This window comes from Rhododendron vialii, chromosome 5a, assembly GCF_030253575.1.
Source record: "Rhododendron vialii isolate Sample 1 chromosome 5a, ASM3025357v1".
NCBI lineage: Eukaryota > Viridiplantae > Streptophyta > Magnoliopsida > Ericales > Ericaceae > Rhododendron > Rhododendron vialii.
The window spans coordinates 40,223,054-40,246,901 of NC_080561.1; the positions used below are offsets into that span (position 1 = coordinate 40,223,054).

At 37.6% G+C, this 23,848-nt stretch overlaps 2 protein-coding genes and 1 long non-coding RNA gene across 3 annotated transcripts; all 3 read right to left on the reverse strand.

Moving 5' to 3' along the window:
* Positions 1-1,353: 1,353 nt before the first annotated feature.
* LOC131326631 (uncharacterized) lies at positions 1,354-3,156 on the reverse strand. The gene is made up of 2 exons (XR_009200064.1): positions 2,833-3,156; positions 1,354-2,302 (listed from the first exon to the last, which is right to left on the reverse strand). It is a non-coding gene; the product is annotated as an uncharacterized LOC131326631 (long non-coding RNA).
* Positions 3,157-4,586: 1,430 nt separating this feature from the next.
* LOC131327922 (UPF0481 protein At3g47200-like) lies at positions 4,587-6,055 on the reverse strand. The gene is made up of 2 exons (XM_058361041.1): positions 5,278-6,055; positions 4,587-4,681 (listed from the first exon to the last, which is right to left on the reverse strand). Exons 1-2 carry the CDS (start codon positions 6,053-6,055, stop codon positions 4,587-4,589), a joined length of 873 nt encoding a protein of 290 aa, XP_058217024.1.
* Positions 6,056-6,486: 431 nt separating this feature from the next.
* Positions 6,487-8,851, reverse strand: LOC131325963 (uncharacterized). The gene is made up of 2 exons (XM_058358487.1): positions 7,988-8,851; positions 6,487-6,816 (listed from the first exon to the last, which is right to left on the reverse strand). The coding sequence occupies exons 1-2, from the start codon at positions 8,519-8,521 to the stop codon at positions 6,691-6,693; spliced, it is 660 nt and encodes a 219-aa protein (XP_058214470.1). The 5' UTR covers positions 8,522-8,851; the 3' UTR covers positions 6,487-6,690.
* Positions 8,852-23,848: the final 14,997 nt, after the last annotated feature.

Below are 23,848 nucleotides of genomic sequence, written 5' to 3' on the forward strand. Positions count from 1 at the left end.
GGGATTAATAATCTCAGGACTAACCTACCTTCGAATAATCTTGCTATTTCGATCTAACGGCCGATATTAGTACTCAAAATTTTAACCCATCCTTTATACTTTTTCAATCAAACATAGTATAGCTAATCCCATAGTATTAGCTTATCCTCTTGAGATAAAAAAAAAAACACGTGGACCCCCTAGTATTAGCTAATTCCATGGAATTAGCTTATCCCTCATTTTCCAATCCCTCCAATCAAACTGGGCTCTAGTGTTTTGGATGGAGATGGTAGAGTATTATCTGGGTTTGAGCGAGTAACCATGTAGAGATCACCAGGACCATGGTATCAAATTCACATGCATGAATTGGACCCAATAAAAACTGGAAAGGGTCTGTCGATCCAAGCATGTCAATGACTGTTTGGAAGTTTGAATTTGCAATTTTTGTTGAGCTAATTATAAACATCTAGAACTTCACCTTGAAAGGTTTCGAACATGGATGCAAACTCGGATACCTTGTTGAAGCAAAGCCAAATGGAGCGGTTGCAGTTGAACAAATCTGCACAACAAGAAGTTTACAAGCAGAACTTTAAATTACAAACCCAGACACAATTGTGTTCGAAACGGTTGGATGCAAGTGGGAACCCTCCGGACACAAATTTGCATCTCTATCATTATAGCCATCCACTAATCAGAAACAAATTCCCCAAGAGAAACTCTAAATTCTACTTGAAAACCATGACAAAATGTTGCTCATGATCATCCTGCTAAGGGGAATAAGAGATTAGAATTTTCACAGAACACTCATATTATTATCACTTCCAAAAGAATACAACACACAATTATCAAATGAAAAAAAAAGTAGTTACACAAAACATATGATCACACACTCACTCTCAACCTGGCACACATAACACTACTAGAAAATTTTCGATAGATGACGAAAAAAGTGGTGACGAAAGTTACTATTTTTACTAATGACGAAACAACAAAATTTTTGTCACTGAAAGTTACTATAGGTGACGAAAAATTTAATTTTTGTCACCAAAAGTGACTTTCGGAGACAAGCTATAGGTGACGAAATTTACTATTTCAATCGTCACCTATAGGTTGTCTCCGAAAGTCACTTTTGGTGATGAAAAACAAATTTTTCGTCACCTATAGTAACTTTTGATGACTAAAATTTTGTTGCTTCGTTAGCTATTGCTTGACAATTTCCTAATCCTAAATTAATGGATTGCTCCAAGCGTAGGGCAGAAACCGATGCAGCACAATATCTGGTAAGTGTCACACCCCAAAAATGAGAAGTGACCGGCCGTGAACCATGAGGCTAATCCATGGAACACGCAGCCTAAATAAATCAAAGTAACCGAAAATCAAATGATCGCTTTTTCATTATTAATCAAATCAAAAGCCAAATATGTCTCATCATAAACATGGGGCACAACCATCCCATGAACCACGCAATATCCAATAATCCAACAATAATTAAAAGAATTTGTTATCTGACAATTGTTTCAAATGCGGAAGCGATTTTTAAAATAAAACTAGAATGAGACACCCTAAGGAGGTCGACAAAAGAAATCCCCGAGATGCCACCAGAGTCTTTCTCTAACTCCCCAACTTGCCTGAAAGAGAAGTTGGAGTAAATCCGTCAGCTGACAAGCTCAGTGAATGGCAAGTATGTATAATAAATAAAGTTGAAAGCGAGGATTAAAATAATTTACCATTAAATCATAATTTGGCATACGAGGTGTCCAATAGAATAATAAATTAATCAATGAAGCATTTAACCAAATAAATATTCTTAGTGGTGATCACAACAATAACTCCATCAACAATGGGGAACCACAATCAAATAGTACCATGGGCAAAATAAATCTCATCAAAATTGGATCCAATATCGAACTTAGAGTCACCAGGGTTGGCAGCCCGTGGTACTTTTCCCTAAGACGATCCGGCGAAAGAAAGCCGTTGAGCATTAAGGTCACCGGCCTAACACGGTCTTTTCCCCAATGGCCAAGGTTACCAACACGAGAAGGAATAAGTTCCCTGGACTTCCAAAATAAATGTTCCCATTAATATCCACCAAGTTCTCACCAAAAAGAACATTAACAATTGATCTCAGAAAATTCACCGCATGCCAATTTATAGAATAATTTATAAACAGTTTTGAGTCTCCGAATAACATACATATAAATTTCTGAAAGAAATACTTTTAAGGGACACAGAAAACTTTCGAAAATACGTAACATACTTAACTACTCACCTGGGTCCAAAGGTAACGCAACTCGATCAAATATGCGAAAAGATGCTAATTAACCTGAACAAAGAGAATCATATAACAATATTATCGCTAACTATATCAACATATCTAATATACGACTACCTAAAAAGATGTATGAAATCTAAAGCTATAAACCCAACAAAACTCCAAACCCAATAATTTGTTTCCCTCAACTAAAGACCATGGCTAGACACCTGACCCAAAACTAATAACTTCACCTTCCAATAATCAACTACATACTTGTTCCCAATATACTGAGCATATCCAAAGCCATTGTCATTCATTGACATGGCATCAACAATCCCATGGCAAGAACCATATACGGCCAAAATCCCACTGATCATAACATTTAAAATGGAACTCATACCCAAGTCGATCATCATTCACAGCACACACAAACCACCACACCGCCACACACATCGCACATCTCTCTCTCTCTCTTCAAATTGCATCCGAGTAAATTAGTCACTAAGAAAAAAAATGTGTAACCAAGGATTCTGACACTCCCTATCAAAAGAAAATACTCCAATTTAATGGAACCAATGAAGAAGAACGTGAATACATACCGCAACTGAGATTGAAAGCAAGATTATCAAAGGACGCCTCGAGAACCCTTACACGGCTGCTGCGGCTCTCCCAATGCCTGCTCTAAATATTCGATCTCTTATAATATAATCCTAGTCTAATATAACTGATCCACGTTCTCCCCTAAATAATAGGTAATCACCTACTAGAAGTATTTAAATACTGTACAACACTAAATACTAAACTATTTAGGCTTTAACCCCAATACTATAATAGTGCCGACAATTGTACTCTATGGTGAGAGAAAATATCAATTAGGATCCAAACCATAAAATCCTCCTTTTTTTATTACAAAAATATAATTATTAGGAATAAGAAAAGACGGGATGTAACAGTAAGTTCGGAGTCGAAGTATGCTGACTAAAAATTCGTGTTTACTAATTTAGCGAGCTCTTAAGTAGCCACCCCTTGTCGATTTGATTGAAATTAACTAAAACTTAAGGAAACAACTGTTCTTTTCAAATAATTAAAATGAGCTACGGTATAGCTCTCGTAACCCGATCGGATTAACTTGCTCCATTCGGTGTTCTTAAAAACGTTCAATTTTACATTGAAAAAAATACCCTGCAAGATGCCAAACCTTAGGGTCGCCGGTCGCCGTTTACCCACGCGCAGCGAAGAATGAATTTTGGACCCTCATTCTCCCATTCACATAGGCTTCGACAATGCTCAGGTTCGTCCACGGAAAGTATTTTTTCAATCTAAAATCGTTATTTTATTGTTTGAAAATAGGAGCATTGCCCGAGCTGGCCACGGTATGCTAATCACCCTGCAACCCTACATAGACGACTACTCACTCATTATTAAGCAATAAACAAAAGAAATTTTAAATTGAAACATTCTTCTATTACTCAGAAGAGAAAACAAACAAAAGATTAATACCAACAAAACTCAATTGAGTAACTTTAATTAAGAACAAAATATAATATGAGTTATCGAAAGATGAGTAATTGAACAAATCTTCAAAAACTTGAAGGGAAAAATAACTCTGAATGAAAGAACAGAAATCTGAAGCTGCAATTAAAAACGAAATTTCTGTCGTCACCCGTCCTCGTCCTTTATAATAAGGCTCCGTTCCGGAACGTAAAATAAGTACTTTTTTTAAGAAGGCAATTTCAAGCTCAAAAATAATGTGTTTACGCAAATAATTTTCCTACCAATATGGATCTTGTTTAATAAATCTCATCAAGATCTTTAATACGGTAAAAAAAATATAAAAAATTATTTTTTATTTACATTATTTTTGAGTTTGAAAATGTGAAATAAACTGCTTATTTTTTAAGAATATTTCCAGCACGGAGTCTAGTGAAGTGCTTGACGCCTTGACCTAATAACTTCTTCTTTCTTTTCTTTTTAATTCTCAGCCAGCCCATTGTCCGTGGCCCACAATCAAAATAACGAATAAAAGTTGGGCCCACAGTAAGAGGAAAACTTTCAGGCGCAATCTACAATTCTTTTAATTTGATTAACCGAGGCTTTAAAGTATTAAGCTTAAAAACACCTACAATACAAAAATCAAGCATTAAACTTCGAGGAACGATATAAATAGACTTAACAAAGATAAATTAGAAAGCGCTAGTGTAAATATTGACGCGTCTATCATACCTCCCAACTTACACTTTGTTTGTCACGAGCAAAGAAAACAAAATGCAACTAAAGAAAACAAATTAAAATATATAGTTCTTTTAAACCCCCAGGTGGCCCTGGTAGAACGAGTGAAGTCTAGTGATGATATTCAGCAGTGATCACTCACAAACACTGTGAACCCTTTCACACAGAACCCAAAACCTGTCATACAACTCACTAGTCCATCAAACAAAGAATGTGTAGCTACCACATAGATATAAGAAGAAACAAATAGTTCCAAACGCTATCAAGTTAAAAAATAAACAATGGCACATAGGCTTAGCTTATGTGTGATATGGGCCTCAGCCAAAAGTGTCCAATAACTAACCACTTTCTCCGGATCAAGTCTTGACTTCCATTCTCACTGTGTCTTGCACTCACAAATAAAATCACTCAAAACAAGCTACATTATGAACTCTCAAATGTGCGGTTAGAAGTTATGTAAATGAAAAGCAAAGTGCGCCTATCAGCTATGGTAAAACAGTAAATTCGTCATCACTTTTTTCGTCACCTATCGAAAATTTTCTAGTAGTGAATAAAGTCATAAACAATGGGGGAGGACAATGTGAATGGAAACCCCCAAAGGGGATACCACAGCTAGCGCGCTCTCTCTCTCTCAATATACATCACACAAACACACTAGTTTTTTTTTTTTTTTTTGCTCGGCAAACGATAGATGCACAATACCACTTCCAACTACACCATCAATATATATAATGCACACCCAAATTTTGACCCACTTGATTTATTAACCCCATCAGATCTCTTCGTTTCTTAACAGCTACATTAGCATTTTTTACCGAAACTGCGGGCGAATCCAACCAAGGTTATGACAAAAGCAATGAAGCCGACAAAGAAAGCTATGAACGTCCATGGAGAATCAAAATACGTGCGTCTCACGTGTGCCATATTCTTCGGCCAAAAACGCTTGCTATACTTCGTGGCTTTGCTGCACGTGTCACGGAAGTATTCGCCTACTGTGATTTCCTTGCATAGCTTGTTCAATAGATCGGTGGCGTCCCCGGTGGGACCCAAGCGGTTCGTCAGGACTCCGGCCTTTTCGAGCACTTGGATATCGTTATCAGACTTCACGAGCATGTCCATGATGTCCGCATAGGACGAAACGTGCTGCGAAACGCCAGGGCAGAACTGTTCAAAGGCAATGAGGTTCCTGAGGTATGACTCCGTTTCGTCGCATATTACGAGTGGTTGGATTTTGAAACGAGCCCAACGACACCACCAAAATAGGCCTTTAGGTTCCCTGAACTTGAACTTGAACAGATCGTTTCCGGCATCAGGAACAAACTTGACTCCTGCATAGACCAGTTCTGAAGCCGAAGGCATTTCTTCTGCATAGACCAGTTCTGAAGTCGATGAGGGTGGAAGGCAACCTTCATGTAGGTTATGGAGGATATGATAGTACTTGGCAGTATGGCGATCACTATTACCAGTTTGAACTTCTTCTTTTTCTGCTGCTGTTGTACACCGAAAAACCCTAAGGACACAGTCTCTGGGCGAACAGTACCAAGTTTTGGCGCTACTACTACTACTGTTGTCGGAATTTGGTAGTGGACTCATCCATTCGTTATAGCACCACCCCACATAATTGAGAAGCGATCAGTTATTATCGAGACGATTCGGGATCTGATCCACAATGAGATGGTACAATTTCTCAAGCACAAAGAAAGGAATCTGATTCTCGAGGAGTACCAAGTCATTTTGCACTTTGCGGAAGGCCAAATCGTTACAAAAAATAGGATCTCTTTCTGGTACCTGCTTTTTGAAATGCAAAATCATTAATAAATTTGTATAGCCTAGTTTATCTGACAAGTTATTTGGATTAATTTGATACTTACAACTTCAACAAAAGAAGCCTAGCTAACGCGACCAAATCTAAGGACAAAATTAGCAAAATCATTAATAAATTTGGCGAAGGATTTTTTTTTTGGGGGATGGTTTATTAAAAAACTAGCAAGGAAAGTACATTTCACGCAAATTAAAGAAAATGATTAACGACGAAATTAATTCCCCACCAACTTTACTCTGTGGGTGAGAAAAAGCACATTTGATCGCATTTTCTAGTAATTGGCGAGAAATAATATTCGTTACACAGGTAGATTACACTTAATTGTACTTTACGAGGAAGTATATATTAGGGCTGCACATGGTCCGGCTCGAATCAGATTCTTATGAATCTAATTCTAATCTGCGAGTCACAATTTTTTGAAAATGAAATCCGTGTTCGGGCCAAAAGTCTCACGGTCGGTTCGGTTCCAATCCACCAGTTTGGTCCGGTCCCAGTTTTGTCCATGGATTGCGTCAACCAACAACCAAGAAACCTGAATTTTCAAAATTTTCTGTGTGATTCAATAGGTCCGAGCAAAGTTTTAAAAAAAAAAAAAAGTACTTCATTAAAAGTAAACACATTGCAGTAGCTCAATAATTCAATAGTTCCCAGCAAAGAAAATACATTATAGTACTTCAATAAAAAAAGCCTAAACACATTACACTTTACATCAAGTCATTACATAAAACTAGACACATTACACATTAAAATACTACAATTAAAAAAAAAACAATTCCTGCAAAGTACTTGGATAAAATAAAAAAAAAAACACACCAAAGTACTTAAGAGAAACATTTTCTAGAGCTGCAATTGTAATGATATGAGTGAAACTAAATTAGATCTTAGTAAAATGAAATACAAAGCTTTTAGATGTTATAGACCTGAAAAACAAAAAACACAATAAAGTTGCAGCTTATCCCCTTAGGTTTAAAAGTATATAATGATATACAAAATTGTCAAATAGTTAAAAATAATTTATAAAAATATGTGTAAAATTATTATTATTTACTATATGTTACATATATATTATTTATTTTTTTAAATATCTCACGGTCTGGTTCGGATAATCCACGGTTTCAAATGAAAATTCAATCATAATCCGTATCTCACGGTTTTTTAATTTTTGAATCTGTGTTCGGACTATTAATCCATGGACAAAATCCAAAAGGTACAGATCGATTTGGTTCGGTCTGGTTTCACGGTTCACTGGATTTTTTGTGCAGCCCTAGTACAAAGGGAACAATCACTTTTAAAAACTAGAATTTAAAAATATTATTTTCATATGTGGTTTAATAACAAACGGTTGTCACCTACGTGCACCATATATATATATATGTGTGTGTGTGTATAATTATTATTATTATTTTCTCGGTAAAGAAAGAATTTCGTAAATAATGACAAAGGATTACAAATAATAAAAATAATGCAGGCACGATGGCATCATATACAATTCAATGATCCGAATGTCGTTGCCACCAAATACATGGACAAATTATGCCACCACACCCGGAAAGGGAATGTTATTATTGAACTTCACGTAAAAGCATGTACTAGTATGAAGAGTATTTTAATTGAGCTGCTAAAAAGAAGCAATTGAGGGAAAAAATTAAACAAGATTAATTTTTGTCAACTGATAAAAGAGCTGATGCCTTAAGCTTCCTTACCTTTGAGTTGCTATTGTCTCCTCCATCATTAGGCATGTTTTCATTTTCTTCGGCCCATTTCGTAAAGTGGAGTAATCGTGCTCTGTAGAGAAATTCGAGGATGAAACAACTATCGACCAACATTATTTCCTCATCCAGTGTAACTTCTGCTGCGTAGCATTTCTTTGCATCGTCTATCGATGTCTTCAATTCCGCTAAACATTCCTGTAGAACCGTGAGCTTTTTCTGCTTTGCTAATTCCAGCTGGTCCTCCATTCCTGCGGTCAACCGAGAGAGTAGGTAATTCGTGTAGCTCGGTTTGACGTGTTGCAAGGGTGTTTGGAGGTGTTCATCTTCTCGGTGAAGAGGGCCAATAGCGATGAGGCGAGGGGTGTAGGCTCTTTCGTTCAGCTTTCGAAGATCTTCGGGCACCCTGAAAATGCAAGCTGAGGAGAAGAAGTATTCAGCTTTCTCGGCACCTTCACTGATATTTCCAGCGATGGTTGATGTAAGGTGCTTAAGATCCTTCTCAAAGTCGTTCTCCCCTTGACTCATTTCAGTTGGGTGGGTTTCCTTTCGATGAATGAAATAAAGAAGCAGTTGTGTTATACTTGGTGGGTGAGGTTTGGGTGATAATGGTTTTGGATTTTCTATTTGGGTTTGAGCTAAACACAGACCCCGGCCATCTATATATAGAAGGCTCACAGTTTAATATAGAAAATATATCATTTAAGAAATTACTAATTTCCTAGTAATTAGTAATTTCATTTATCCCGTACAAAATTATATTGATGGGTAGAATGATTATATTGACTGGTAGCTGGCCTGACCATCAAGACTTGGGCAACTGGTTTGCATTAATTTCCTAGTAATTTCATTTATTCCGTACAAAATTAATTATAGTAGTAATAAGTTTATTCTTCTGTTACTTATAAAAAAAGTGTTTATTCTTCTGTTACTTATAAAAAAAAAAGTTTATTCTTCTGTTAATTTTCTCACACATCGCATAACTACTGCAAAGTAGCCAGTTACTAAGGTACATCCTACACGCACTTCAATCAAAAAAAATTGAAATAGGTAAAAAGACTCGTAATTATTAGGACGGTTAACATAAATTATCAAACAAATGAATTGCTTAAATTTAGCACATGTGTACTTTTTTGGTATTAAATACTCTTTTTGTCCTAAAACGATCGTCTGGTCTACCAAACGAGAGCTGGAAACAATGCATTTTGGTTCAAAAAAATTTAAATCAAGTTGCAGTTGTGTTTATACTTGGTGGTAGAGGTTTGGGTTTGAGCTAAAGACAGACCCTCCCTATGTAAAGAAGGCTCAAAATTTAATTGGTGCACTGTTAGCTAGCCTTCTTTGTATAGAGAAAAATAGACCGCTCGTGAAGTTTGGAATGATTACTTTCTAATGATTTCTTAAGATAAATAGACGGTTTGTTAAGTTTGGAATGATTTCTAATGATTCCTAAAGAGTGAAAAGAAGAGAGTGGAAAACATTTCTTCATCATTAGATTCCTAATTTGGGGAGAGCTAGGAAGGAAAAATTTTCCTCCACTTCAGAACTTAATTTCTTTTTTTCTTTTTTTTTTTGCAATTTTTCATTTTCTTTTCATACCCTAGTTTCTCCTCTTTTCCCTTTTCTTCCCCATCTAACATAGGACAAAGCCTTCAGATCAAAAAGAGTCTAAGAAAATAAAATTTCAAAATATCTTGTAGGTCGGTGCTACACAGTCGAACCATTATTTCGGAATCCCAAGGTCTGGTATGTCCCTTTTGTTCTCTGCACATTGAAACTCCCCAACACTTGTTTCTACACTGTCGATTCTCATGGGCTGTTTGGTCCTTAATTTTGGATTGGTGGCATGTTAAATGGGCATGTCCTTCATCAGTGGAGGCGTTGGCAAACTGGTGGTTTGGGAACCGGTATCGAAGCCTAGAAAAAGATATTTGGGAAACTTGTCTGTATGCAACTCTGTGGACGTTATGGTTGGTGCGGAATGATTATATTTTCAACAATGCTTCTACGGTGGTTTGGGAAGTGGCGGATTTAATCAAAACGAGGGTGGCCATGTGGATGAGGGCTAAGCACGACATCAAGATTTATTCTGTGGAAGACTTTAAGGGGTTTTTGGACGGGATTCGTAGTCTAAAATTGTAATTCTCTTTTGAGGTGCAGTCATCCAACTCTCTGTTGGATGAGGTCTTTTTTGGGTTTCTTTTGTATGTCTCTCTGAGTTGCACTTTGTGTTTTTTTCTTCTTCTCTCGATGTACCCTTTCGAGATTAATAAATTGTTTCGTTTGCTGAGAAAAAAAAAAAATCTTGTAAAGCCCCTATTTTTTGGTAAATATAGGGAAAACATGGGCATAAAAAAATTAAGAGTAGAAAATCAATGAACAACTTTGGAACCACCAGATCAAGAGTTCGAGTCTTGATAAGAAATTATGAAGTTGATTGTAAAGTGAGCAAATATTTTCTCTCACAAGTCACAAATTGTTTGTCCATTTTCTTACTTTTTAAAGACAAATCAATAAATGATGGAAACATAGACTGCTCGTCATATTTGGAATGATTGCTAATGATTCCTAAAGAGAAACAAACCGCTCACAAAGCTTCGAATAATTTCTGACTATTAATCCTAAAGAGAGTGAAGAACATTTCTCCATCGATTCCTAATTTGGAGGGGAAGGAAAAATATGTCCTCTTCAAAACTTTTTTTCTTTTGCAATTTTTGTCTTGCTTTTCTTTCTCTAAAGGTGTAGGTGAACTCTCATAATTCATGCATCTCTAAAGGTGTAGGTGTAACCAATTAGTTTATGTAACACAGTGTATAAAGTTATGTCGAAAGTGTTCGTGAATCGGTTACAAAGGTTTCTTCCAGAGATTATCAGTGATAGTCAATGTGCTTTTATTGGGGGGAGGGTGATCTCGGATAATACAATTCTTGTCCAGAAAGTCTTGCATTATATGAAGAATTGCCGATATGGGAACAATCGATCGGTGGCGTTGAAGTTAGATATGAGCAAGGCGTATGATAGAGTGGAGTGGGGGTTCGTGGAAGCAATGATGCGAAAGATGGGATTCGATGAGATTTGGATAAAATGGATTATGGGATGCGTGTCATCGGTAACCTACTCTCTTCTGCTCAACGGACAACCTTCTGGATTCATTCGACCTTCAAGGGGAATTCGCCAAGGGGATCCCCTTTCGCCGTATTTGTTTCTCATTTGTGCAGAAGGGTTCTCGGAGATGTTGAGGAAAGCAGAACTAAGGAAAAGTATCCATGGGATTCGAATTTGTAGGGGCAGTCCTCCAGTAAGTCATCTTCTTTTTGCGGATGATACGATGGTGTTTTGTAAAGCCTCAAGGAAGGAGTTAGAACATGTTAGTGGTATTTTGAGGGATTATCGGAATGCTTCGGGCCAATTGATTAATCTACAGAAGTCGGCTATGTTCTTTAGCAAAAACACAGGGCCAATATTAAAGTCAGAGTTGAGTGCACTGATGGCCATTCCTGTGCGGGCCGATCTTGGTAGATATTTGGGTCTTCCGGTAGAGAACGGTAAGTCCAAAACTGAATTGTTTAATTATATCAAGGATAAAGTTTTGATGACGTTGGCGGGATGGAAAGAGAAATTGATCAATCAGGCAGGGAAAGAGGTTTTGCTGTTATCAGTGGCTCTTGCCCTTCCAACCTACGCCATGGCTTGCTTTAGATTACCGGAGGGATTGTGTCACCAAATTGAAGCTGCCATGGCAAGGTTTTGGTGGGGATCGAAATCTTGCAATGATCGGAAAATCCATTGGATGAAGTGGAGCAGACTGTGTAAGGAGAAGTTTAAGGGTGGTTTGGGCTTCCGGAGTCTCACTGATTATAACCTCGCCCTATTAGCTAAGCAGGGCTGGCGTCTCATGGTGTCACCCAAATGTCTAATGGCAAGAGTTATGAAGAGCAAATATTTTAAGGAATGCAATTTTATGGAAGCCCGATTGGGGAGCAATCCGTCGTGGGTTTGGAGAAGCATATGGGAAGGGAGACGAGTTTTGGAAGCAGGCATAAGGTGGTCTATTGGGAACGGGTCTTCAGTGCGTATTGATGCTGATCCGTGGATCCCTAAGGCTTGGGATTTCAAACCGAGTAGAATGGTGGAGGATAGTAGCTTTTTGATGGTGAGTCAACTCATTGATTCAGATTCCAAGTCTTGGAGGGCAGATGTGATCAATCGGCTTTTTGAAGAAGAGCAGGCTAAGCGAATCTTGGGCATTCCGTTGTCCTGTACGGATGCTCCGGACTCACGAGTATGGCACTTTTCGAATTCCGGAACTTACAATGTCAGATCTGGGTATACGGTGGCTACGGATCTTCGTGCTCAAGGGTTGAGGTACAATGGGGGTGGAAGCACCAGTTACGAAGATGATGATGAACGGCGGTGGCGTCATATGTGGAAGCTAAAAATCCCTAGAAAAATTCTATTTTTCTTGTGGAAGTGTTTCCATGAGATTTTACCCACAATGTGGGAACTAATAAGGAAGAAGGTAACGATGGAGGCGAGTTGCCCTGTGTGTGGGATGGAGGGACAGACGATTATCCATTTATTTGTTTCATGTCCGTTTGCACAGCAGGTTTGGTCTCGGTCTCCTCTTCTTTTGGATTATGGGAATAACCAGTTTAGTTCTTTTATAGCATTTTGGAATTATTTGGGATCTCAGTGGAGGATGGGAGTTAATAGAGATGACTGCTTTGCACTGGCTGCTGTGATTATGTGGTTTATTTGGAAAGGTCGGAATGGAGCGCTCTTCAGTGGTAAAGTTGTCCTTCCCAGAGTGGTGATTATTAGAGCGGTGGGTTGCCTGGGTGAATTTCAATGTGCAACTACCTCCTCTGCTTCTGTTACGGGTGTGCGAAGTGGAGAATCTAGGGGTGGATGGCAGAAGCCGTGTGGAGGTTTTTTTAAAATTAATGTGGATGGCGCTTGGACAAAAGGTTCTGGGTTGGGTGCTTTTGGGGTAATAATAAGGAATGAACTGGGTGCTTTTAGAGCTGCTGCAAATGGAAGATTGAATTGGTGTTCTAGCCCCATGGTTGCAGAGGCATTAGCTGTTCGAATGGGGGTCCAACTGGGACAAAATTTGGGTCTGAGGAATGTGTTTATAGAAGGTGACTCACAAGCGGTTATCAATATGATTAACGGTCTAGTAGTGGTGAACCAACAAGTGAAGATTATTATTGACGATATCAAGGTGTTGAGTAGTTGTTTTGCGTCTTGTATTTTCTCTTATAGCCATCGGTCCTCTAACTCAGTTGCGCATTTGTTGGCTAGTAAGGGTTTAATTGGGTTGGGGTATAGTCATTGGACTGAGTCCCCACCCGTTTGGCTTCTTGATCCCTTGTCAAGGGATGAAGTGTCTTCTTGATGTATTGGTTTTGAAGTTATAATATCATTAGTTATCGTTTTGGCAAAAAAAAAAAAAAAAAAAAGTTTTCTGAAATTCACATCTAAACTACTCATCTAGTTTGGAATGATTTCTAAAATAGACCGCTCATTAAGTTTAGAATGTATTCCTAAAGTGAGAAAAGAAGAGAGCGAAAAAAACATTCAGTACTATCAGATTCCTAATCTGAAAAGAGGAAGAATAATTTTGTTCGGAGGTCCATTTCCGTAGCACCATTCACCAGCAAATGGCTCAACCAACAATTAAAACCGAACAGTAAATGATAGATTGATAGATAAGGAAAGGAAGAAAAAGATGCATATATGTGAGAGAAACCACATATTCTGGCTGAAATAGTTGCAGAAAGTAAAAAAGCAAAGCCCCATATGACTTTTTCATCTAGCCCATTCCCTCACTCTTACTTGACATACTAAAGACCATATACAACTGTAAGGCTGACAAAAGGAATATAGCAAGAAGAACCTCCAAACAACAAGGCTGTTTTGTTGGGGAAAAAGGTATATATATTAAAGAAAAATACGACTAAAATTAACGTCACAATTAATCTGGTAGTTTCAAAAATCATCTAACTCAAGATCATTCTATACATACGTCATCGAGGTAACATCTGTGTCGCAAAGTGAGAGGTCACCCGTGAAGTGAACTTCAACCAATCCTCAAGAGAAACAAACCGCTCGGCAAGTTTGGAATAATTTCTAACTATTCCTAATTAAAGAGAGTGAACATTTCTTTAACGATTCCACTACAAGAAAAATGAAAATTGGTGACGAAAAAGTGGCGACGAAATTTAATTTTGTCACTAAATGAGTATATTTGGCGACGAAAAAATAAATTCGTCACTATTTTGATAACTTTCGTGACGAAATAATTTCGTCACCAATTATGCCTGTTTAGCGACGAAAAAAATATTTTCGTTACTAAAGGTACCCATTTGGCGATAAAATACATTTTTCGTCGCCAAAAGCTTAAAAAAGGTGACAAAATTATTTTTTGTCGCCAAAGATAATCATTTGGTGACAAAAAATATATTTGGTCGCCAAATGTGAGCAATTTAGTAACGAAATGTTTTTTTCGTCACCAAATGCTTAAACTTTGGTGACGAAAAATAATTTCGTCACCATTTTAACGTTTTCAGCGACAAAAAATATATTTCGTTGTCAAATGGGTACCTTTCGTGACGAAATTTATGAATTGCGCTTTGTCACTAAATGTATTTCGGACATAACTCTTTACTAAAATCTCCGATTGAGATAATTCAAATTGGGTTTGAACAATAACTCAATTGCCTACGACTTTCATGTTTATCAAAATTGCTAATTTTAATGTTTAAAGGTCCAAAATTACATTCGAAATATATTTTCATTTTAAACATATGTGTTATATATTAGATATTTCAAATATTTACTGAAAAGTGTGTGTAGTGCAGTTGGTTGGAGCTTGCGCGAAAAACTCAAGAGACTCGGGTTCGAAACCCAGCAGGAGCAAGAAAGATGGATTTCTTTTCCCATATGAAAACATCTTTCGCAACGAAAAATTTCGTCACCGATTTCTTATATTAGTGACAAAAAATTTCGTCACCGATTTCTTATATTAGTGACAAAAAATTTCGTCACCAATGTGACCCATCGGTGACGAATTTTTTCGTCGTAAAAAAGCACAATAAGTGAGGAAAAAAATTTCGTCACCAATTATTCACTTTTTGGTGACGAAATATTTCGTCATCAAAAGGCACTATAGGTGACGAAAAATAGATTTCGTCACCAGGTAGGAATCCTCGACAACCTTTAGTCGACAAATTTTTTTTCGTCACCTATATTATTTGTGACGAAAAACATGCAATTTGAGACGATTTTCATTCGTCACCCAATTGAATTTTTCTTGTAGTGTTCCTAATTTGGAGAGGAAGGAAAAATGTCATCATCAACACTTTTTTTTTTCTTTTGCTGTTTTTGTCTTGCTTTCATTAAAGGTGTAGGTGAACTCTCATAATTCATGCATCTTTCGATTGAAATCCTTTTCTCTTGTTTCAAATTTTCAACAATTTACATCTAAACCGCTCATACGTCAAGTTTGGAAATAAATGATTGCTAACAATTCATAAATGATTCCCCTCCCCCTCCTCCCATCTTGATGTACCCTTTGTCAAGATTTTTGAATAAAACTTTTTTGCCGATCAAAAAAAAAAAAGTGAAATAGAACGCTCGTTAAGGTTAGAATGTATTCCTAAACAGTGAGAAAGAAGAGAGCGAACAAATATTCACTATTAGGCTCCGTTCTGTTAAGATTCTTATTTTTCAAGTGCTTAGTTTTTGCTTTACGAACAGATCTTTCTTCACAATACATAATTTTTAATTCAAAAAATAAGTACTTATTTAATTAGTGAAACAGGCCCTGGATTCCTAATCTGGAATGAGGATGGATAATTTTGTCAGGATGTTTATTCCGTAGGCACCATTCACCAGCAAATGGCTTAGCCAACAAATGGCAACCAAGTTGGTTGAACCAACTATTAAAACCGAACAGCAAATGATACTTAGATAAGGAAAGGAAGAAAAAGATGCATATATATGTGTGTGTGTAGTGAGACAAATCACATATTCTGGCTGAAATAGTTATACAAAGTAAAAAGCCCATGCCCTCACTCTTCCTTAACATACTAAAGACCCATATACAACTGTAAGGCTGGCAAAAGGAAGAGAACAATAAGAACCTCTGGCTCCGTCAATAAAGAAAAAGACGACTAAAATGTCATAATTTGGTAGTTTTAAAAACCATCTAATTCAAGATACTGTACATTACTTCACCGAGGTAACATTTGTGTAGCAAAGTGAGAGGTCACCCGTGAAGTGAACTTCAACCAATCCTTGAGAGGTACGTATGTGCCAGATGTACCCTCAGCTCCGTCAATAACTTTTCGTTGAGTGTTACTTCTTCGGAAAGCATCTCCACCACTTGCTTCATTCTTGGAGAGTACCTTCATTCTTGGAGAGTACCATCTGCACTTGCTAAACAGTCATTAAAAGAGAAGGGCAAAGTGTGAGACGAGAGAAAAAGAGGGGAACCCCCACACTGTGTGCATGTTTGTGAATGTATGAGAGATGAGTGAGTTAACTTTCTCTAAACGTCCAGGGAGACGCAAAATACTGGCGTCTCACGTGTGCCATTATATGCTTCGGCCAGAAACGCTTGCTATTCTCGGTTGCTTCGATGCACGGGTCGGCGAAGTAGTACTCTCCTTCAAAAATCTCCTTGCATAGGTTGTTGAATAGACGGTGGCGTCCTTGCCGGCACCCAAGTAGTTACACATGACTCCGGACTTCTCGAGCACTTGGACATGCATCTGTATCAGAGTTCACCAACATGTCCATGACGCACGCGTAGGACGTAATGCTCTGCGAAACACCAGGGCAGCTCTGTTCAAAGGCAATGAGATTCCTAAGGAACAACTCAGTGTGGTCGTATATTGTGTGTAGTGGGATGTTGAAATGAGCACTTTGACACCACTACAATAGGCCTTTAGGTTCACTGAACTTGAACTTGAACAGATTGTCTCCTGCATCGGGACGGCCGGGAAAAAACTGTAAAGTTCAGATGCCGAAGGCATGAAAATGATTACTTCAGTAGGTTTTTTGGGTAAGGTAAAATTTTATTAACAAACCCACATTACACAATTCTGAGGCATACCTCAGTCAAACAAAAGCAAACATCCCAGCAACAAGCAAGGCTGTATACAAAAACACACAAATACAAAACTAAAAAAGACTAAACAACAAAATTACATACTCTCAAAGACCCTAACTGGGATATTCCACAAGGAACACAAAGCTATATTAGATCCAGACTTCTAAAGAATTCTCCAGGAGCTCACACAAGCTCGGATATCAGTTCTCACCTTAGACTCCAGCTGTTGAACAATACACCCGTGGTTTTTGAAAATCCTGCAATTCCTTTCTCCCCAAACATGGTATAGGAGAGCAACCAAAGCAACTTTTGATAACAAGCAGGAAAACAGAAAACCCCTATCAACTTGAGTCATTCATTCCATAATTTGGAGTAATTCATCGAAGGGGCATTGAGGTTGCGGGTCCCTTTGCAAATGTTTCCAAAGTTGAACAAAAAAGAGTATTTAAAGTAAAGATGCTCATGGGTTTCCATGGCAGTAGAGCACATGACACATTGATCATCCATAGCCATACCCCACTTAAGAAGTCTATCCTTTGTAGCAAGCCTCTTTTGATTAGCTAGCCACTGAATGACGGACCAGTGAGGGACACAATGTTTAAACCAGATAATTTTGTACCAGGTAACTTTGGGATGTTCTCTTCTTATTGCATTCCAGGCAGACTTGATAGAGAATTGATTATTTGAGGTAAGATTCCAAATAACTGCATCTTCTTGAGATGGGTGAGGGACAAAAGGAGCTGGGGTGGCCCTCAATATGTCCTGTGTCACAACATTTCTACACCTTGGCCAATGCCAAGAGTACTGGTCAGCAATTATGGTATCAACTTTGGCATGGAGATTTCTGTCCAAATGATATACAACTCTGGATCCAAACCTGACAGAAAGAGGACCAAGTGAATGTCAATTATCCAACCACAAAAAAAGTATTCTTTCCATTACCCACCACATGAGTTATCCAGGGGTGAACTAGGGATCTCAATTTTAACAATTTCCTGATAGTCCATAAAGCTGTAGCAGGAATAGGGATATGCCAAAGACAATGATCTCTGATTATGTAGGTGTGGATCCGTTTAACCCACAAAGTATCGGCTTTCAAAGCAATAGCCCATAAGTGTTTAGTCATGGTAGCCTTGTTCCAATCTTTAAGAATTCTAAAGCCCAATCCACCTTCATCTTTGGGACAACAGACATTGATCATTCCAAGCTACTTTAGCACCACTAGCCTTCATTTGAATTCCAGTCCAGAAAAAGGATCTTAACAAGGCTTCAATTTTATCGAGAATTTCCTAAGGAAGCATAAAAATGGAGTTCCATTAAATTTGGGTACTAACCAGAGCAGATTGAATGAGTTGAGCACGACCTCCATAAGATAATGATTTTGTTAATCCAGGACCGAATTCTGGAAGCAATTTTATCCAATTGAATTTTACAATATGAAGCATGAAGTCTAGAAGTAATGAGAGGGACTCCAAGGTACTTGACAGGCAGGCTCCTTTCTAAAATAGCTAAAATTTGTCTAAGAGCATTTTTACTCTCATGAGAGACCCCAGCAAAATAGGCACAACTCTTCTGAAGATTAGGTTTTAACCCAGAAATTGAGTAGAAATCATGTAGCATGGAACTAACAATTTGGAAAGAAGACGGATCTGCCCTACACATTATGAACATATCATCAGCAAATATTAAATGGGAGAGATGGAGATCCCTGCACCTTGGATGATAGGAGAAAACCCCTTGGGAAATCTTATACTGCAGCAAAGAAGAGAAACCCCTTTGGAAAATTCCCCTTGGGATTCCCCCCAGCAAAGAAGAGAAACCCTTTGGGAAATCCCCCCTTGGGACCCCCCCCCCCCCCCCCCCCCGAAATCCTATGCTCGTATTATCTTGGCTTGGGATTCTTTAGTTTTGACTGTCATCATTCTTGCTTTCTCTTCTCAAATGGTTTTGGCCAATGTGACTAGTGTGGAATGGAATAAAGACTTCTTTGTTTCTGTAATATATGGAGCGAATGGCGTCCGAGATAGGAGACAGCTTTGGGCTGAGCTTAGGACTGCTAAATTTTCCTTTGGTAATGCTGCATGGGTCCAACTCGGTGATTTTAATATTATTAGAAAACCTACCGAACGATTGATGGGGTTTGATTCTGCTGCTGCTTCTGAATTTAATACCTGTCTTTATGATGTGGAGATGCATGATCTACCTGCTACTGGATATTGGTATACCTGGTCTAATAAACATGGGGGGTGCAGGGGATAACAATAGTAAATTGGATATTGGTATACCTGGTCTGGTGAACACAAGTTGGCTGGATGAATTCACAGATTCTGAAGCTTGCTTCCTTGCTCCCGGAGTGTCCGATCATTGTAGAATCCTGGCAACTATTCTTACCTACCCTCCTATGAGGAGACCTTTTAAATTCTTCTGTTGTTGGATGCTTCATGCCTCTTTTAAGACAGTGTTAGTTCAATCTTGGGCTGAACCTGTGGCTGTTCAATCTCATATGTTGTAACTTAGTCTTAATTTGAAACGTCTGAAGCTTGTTTTGAGGACTTTGAACAAGGAGCATTACTCTAATATCAGTTTAAGGATTACTTCATTAGGTTCTTCATGTTTTTGCCGTTATAGAGTTTTCCCGTTTGTTGCCAAAAACCCATAGGAAACAGTCACTGGGTGGACACCAAGTTTTCGCATTGGTGGAATTTCCTATACTGTACTCATCTTTACCTGTGGCACCCCCACACATAATCGGTGAGCAACCAGTTCTTGTCGAGGCAATCTCGGATCCAACCCACTGTGCTCTGGAACGATTTTTCAAGCACAAAGAAAGAAATTTGGTTCTCGAGGTGTACCAAGTCATTTTCTACGGTATAGACGGTCAAACTATTACCAAAAATTGGATCTGTCTCTTGTCCCTGCTTTTTGAAATGCAAAATCATTAATTAAAATTGTACATCCTTGTTTGTCTACCAGATTATTTGGATTAATTTGATATTATAATTAGAAGCTGTGATCTCCAAACGAGGCACCAATTGCACTCCACTCCACTTGCAACATAAGAAGTTTGGAGAAGGGTAAAAATCTATCTATGTTCTCTTATAGCCTTATTGGATGTCTCATCAGTTCTTCAACCTAAAATTTATCTTTAGGATCGATAATGTTACAAAATAGCCAAGCAAAAAAATAATAATGTTACAAGATATTTTAGGCACATAACAAGAGTTCAATTCCTGTTAATACCCCAACAACACCAAGAATAATCCCCAACCACAGAAGCAAAGTATGCATAGATAGTATATGATAGCACTATATAACAAGATAGCGCAACGGAATTTCAAATAACGAGATGAACTATCATATGAAAAGCTGTGCCTAAGGAAGAGTGTATATTTGATGCCAAAAAAAGGAAGAGTATATAAGGCAATCCTAGGCACAGGTGCAAACATTAGGATAAAATATAAACGTCCTAACTAGGAGTGGCAAATTGAACCCAAACTCATTAAAAAACCTAAACCCACTTACTAGAAAACAGACCCAACCTAGTTGGGTTAGAATGGGTCTTCAACAAGTACAGTAGCAATGTAACAAAAGTACTACCAGCCAAACTAGCCTTAACCACAGGCATACAAATTAAACTAGAATACCAAAGTACCAAGCAAATAAAAAGCGTACATATGCAACATATAATACCATTAGTACTACAACCATAGCCGAGAAAAATACTACCAAACTACCACAGAAGCTCTTCTTACAAGCAAACCATTCTCCTCCTTTTTGTCGCAGGAAAGACAAAGACCCAAAATTTGTAGAAGAGCCATGTTAGAACTCAATCCTCATCCAACGGATCATCATCCTCTCCATCTTCTTCCACCAGAGAGGTATAGTCCATGTTATTCCCATTATATCTACCATCTCAATCAATTCTAGGGCTGGATGATTGTTCCCATTATCCACTTTTTCCTCAGAAAGAGATTGTTGGAGAGAATCCACATTCAAGCATCCTGGGTATTTGCAATTTGCTCTCAGAAACGTGTTGATAATCATTTGTTCTTCAATGATTCTCGTCTGACTAATATTTCCATTATTTTCCACTTCTACCACCTGGTTGATTACATCCATAATGTCCGTGGATATAAGAACTAGGGGTGAGCATGGTCCGAAATTGGAATGGGACTTTGTTTTCCTTCTAATCCTGAACATCTAATGGTGTAGGATTATCTCGGTTTGAGCGAGTTATGACAGCTGGTTGCTGGTAACTATATATGGATCACCAGGACCATGCATGGTATCGAATTCACATGCTTGAATTAATGGACCAAACAGAAACGGGAAAGGGTCTGAGTCGTTTGACCAAGCATGAAAATTACTATAATTTGGAAGTTGGAATTTGCAATTTTTTTTTTTTTTTTTGCGCCAGCCAACATATATATAGAGCTTGAAAGGTTAGTTCATGCAATTGCTCCAAAATCTTTCCGTGTATGTTGAAGCAAAGCCAAATGGAGCTGTTGCGCTTGAATAGGTTGAGCAAATATGCACAACAAAAAGTCTACCAACACTACTTTATAACACAAATCTAGACGCAATTCTCGGAACCATTCGATGCATGTGGGTACCATTCAGACACAAACAAATATATCTCTCATTATAGGCATACATTTTTTTTTGGGGCAAATTTTACAAATGGTCCCTCAAGTTTGCACGAGTTCTCATTTTCGTCCATCTAATATTAATTGTATCAATTTTAACCCTATAGTTTTCATTCCGTCTCAATTTCGTCCCTCTCCCTAGCGTCGTCAATGAAACAAACGGAATTGAAGGGCAAATTGTCATTTTCTTTCATAGAGGGACTAAATTGAGATTTTATGTTAACCAGAGGGACTAAATACATAAGTAATCTATTTGACAACCGAATTATTTTTTATTGGATAATCAAACTATATTGAAAAATTTTAAATTTATTTTTCATTACACATTACAAAAAATATTAGAAAATGCACAAATCAACTCCTTAGCTAATGTCTTTGTATCATGTTCTTATAATCTCCTTATTTTTTTCACCCGATAAAAAAAATGTTCAAAATCTGTGTTTATTTGTTATATGAGTGATCTTATAAGTAAGTCCCAAAATAAATACACTTATACCCATGTTTTAATGTATTTGATCTCTTAATATTCAATACAATTTTATTGCTAAATTAAACACAATTATAAAATTTCTAAATACTATTGAACAACTTTTTCTTTTTAATCATGAGACAAAAAATAATAATGAGATTGAAAATTCATTTGAAAAAAAAAATACAATACCAAGACATTTAACATAAGGATTGTTTTTCGAATTTTCTCATATTTTTTATGATATATATAATAAAAACTTTAAAAAATTACAACATATTTTGATTATTCAATATAAAATGAGATGAGAAATCTATTACATATGATGTGTTTTGAATTTATTTGCAAAAACAAAAGTAAGAAATAAAATTGTTGAAATAGTCCCTCTAGTTTGCATGAAATCTCAATTTAGTCCCTACATGAGGAGAAATGACAATTTTGTCCTCTAATTCCGTTTGTTTCATTAACACCATAAGCGAGAGGGATGAAATTGAGACATAATGCAAATTATAGGGCTAAAATTAACATAATTGATACTAGAGGGACGAAAATGATAATTTATACAAACTAGAGGGACCATTTATAAAATTTACCTTTTTTTTAAATGGCAACTATATTATTAGAACAACTCGATTTTAATGAATAAATCGAGGGGGATAGAGGTAGGAGAACTTTCAACAAAAAGTTGAGAAGAAAACAAAAGCACCATACTGGTCCTATTATAGCCATACATTGATCAGAAACATTCCCTTAGAGATATTCCGCACAACATTCGTATTATTACCACATCCAAATTGATATAACACACAAATATAAAAATAAAATAAAAATAGTAATACAACACATATCTAATCACACACTCACTCTCAACCTCGCACACATAAACAATGGGGGAGGAATGGAAACCCCCAAAGGAATGCATTAATACTACATCCAATTTTTGAGCCACTTGATTTATTAACTCCATCTCTTCGCACGTTCCTTAACAGCTACAATAGCCTTTTTTACTGAAATCGTGAGCAAATTCAAACAAGGATATGACAAAAGCAACGAAGCCAACGCAGAAAGCTATGAACGTCCACGGAGAATCAAAATACGTGCCTTTCAAGAGTGCCATATTCTTGGGCCAAAAACGCTTGCTATACTTGGTGGCTTTGACGCACGTGTCAGCGAAGTAGTGTTCTAAAACTCTCTCCTTGCATAGCTTGTTGAACAGATGGGTGGCGTCCTTGCTGGCACCCAGGTAATTGCGCATGACTTTGGCCTTCTCGAGCACCTCCACATCTTCGTCGAAGTTCACAAGCATGTCCATGACGAACGCGTAGGAAGTAACGTTCTGCAAAACGCCGGGGCAGCAATGTTCGAAGGCAATGAGGTTCCTGAGGTAACACTCCGTGTCATCGTATATCGCTAGCGGTGGGATTACGAAACGAGCCCTACGACACCAACTAAATAGGCCTTTGGGTTGAGTGAACTCAAACTTGAACAGATTGTTTCCTGATGCATCGGGAACAAACTTGACTCCGGCATAGATGAGTTGTGATGCCGAAGGCATGAGTACGTGTTTCTGTTTTGTTCGATCAAGTACGTGTTTCTGTTCTGTTCGATCAAGAGGACGGTAA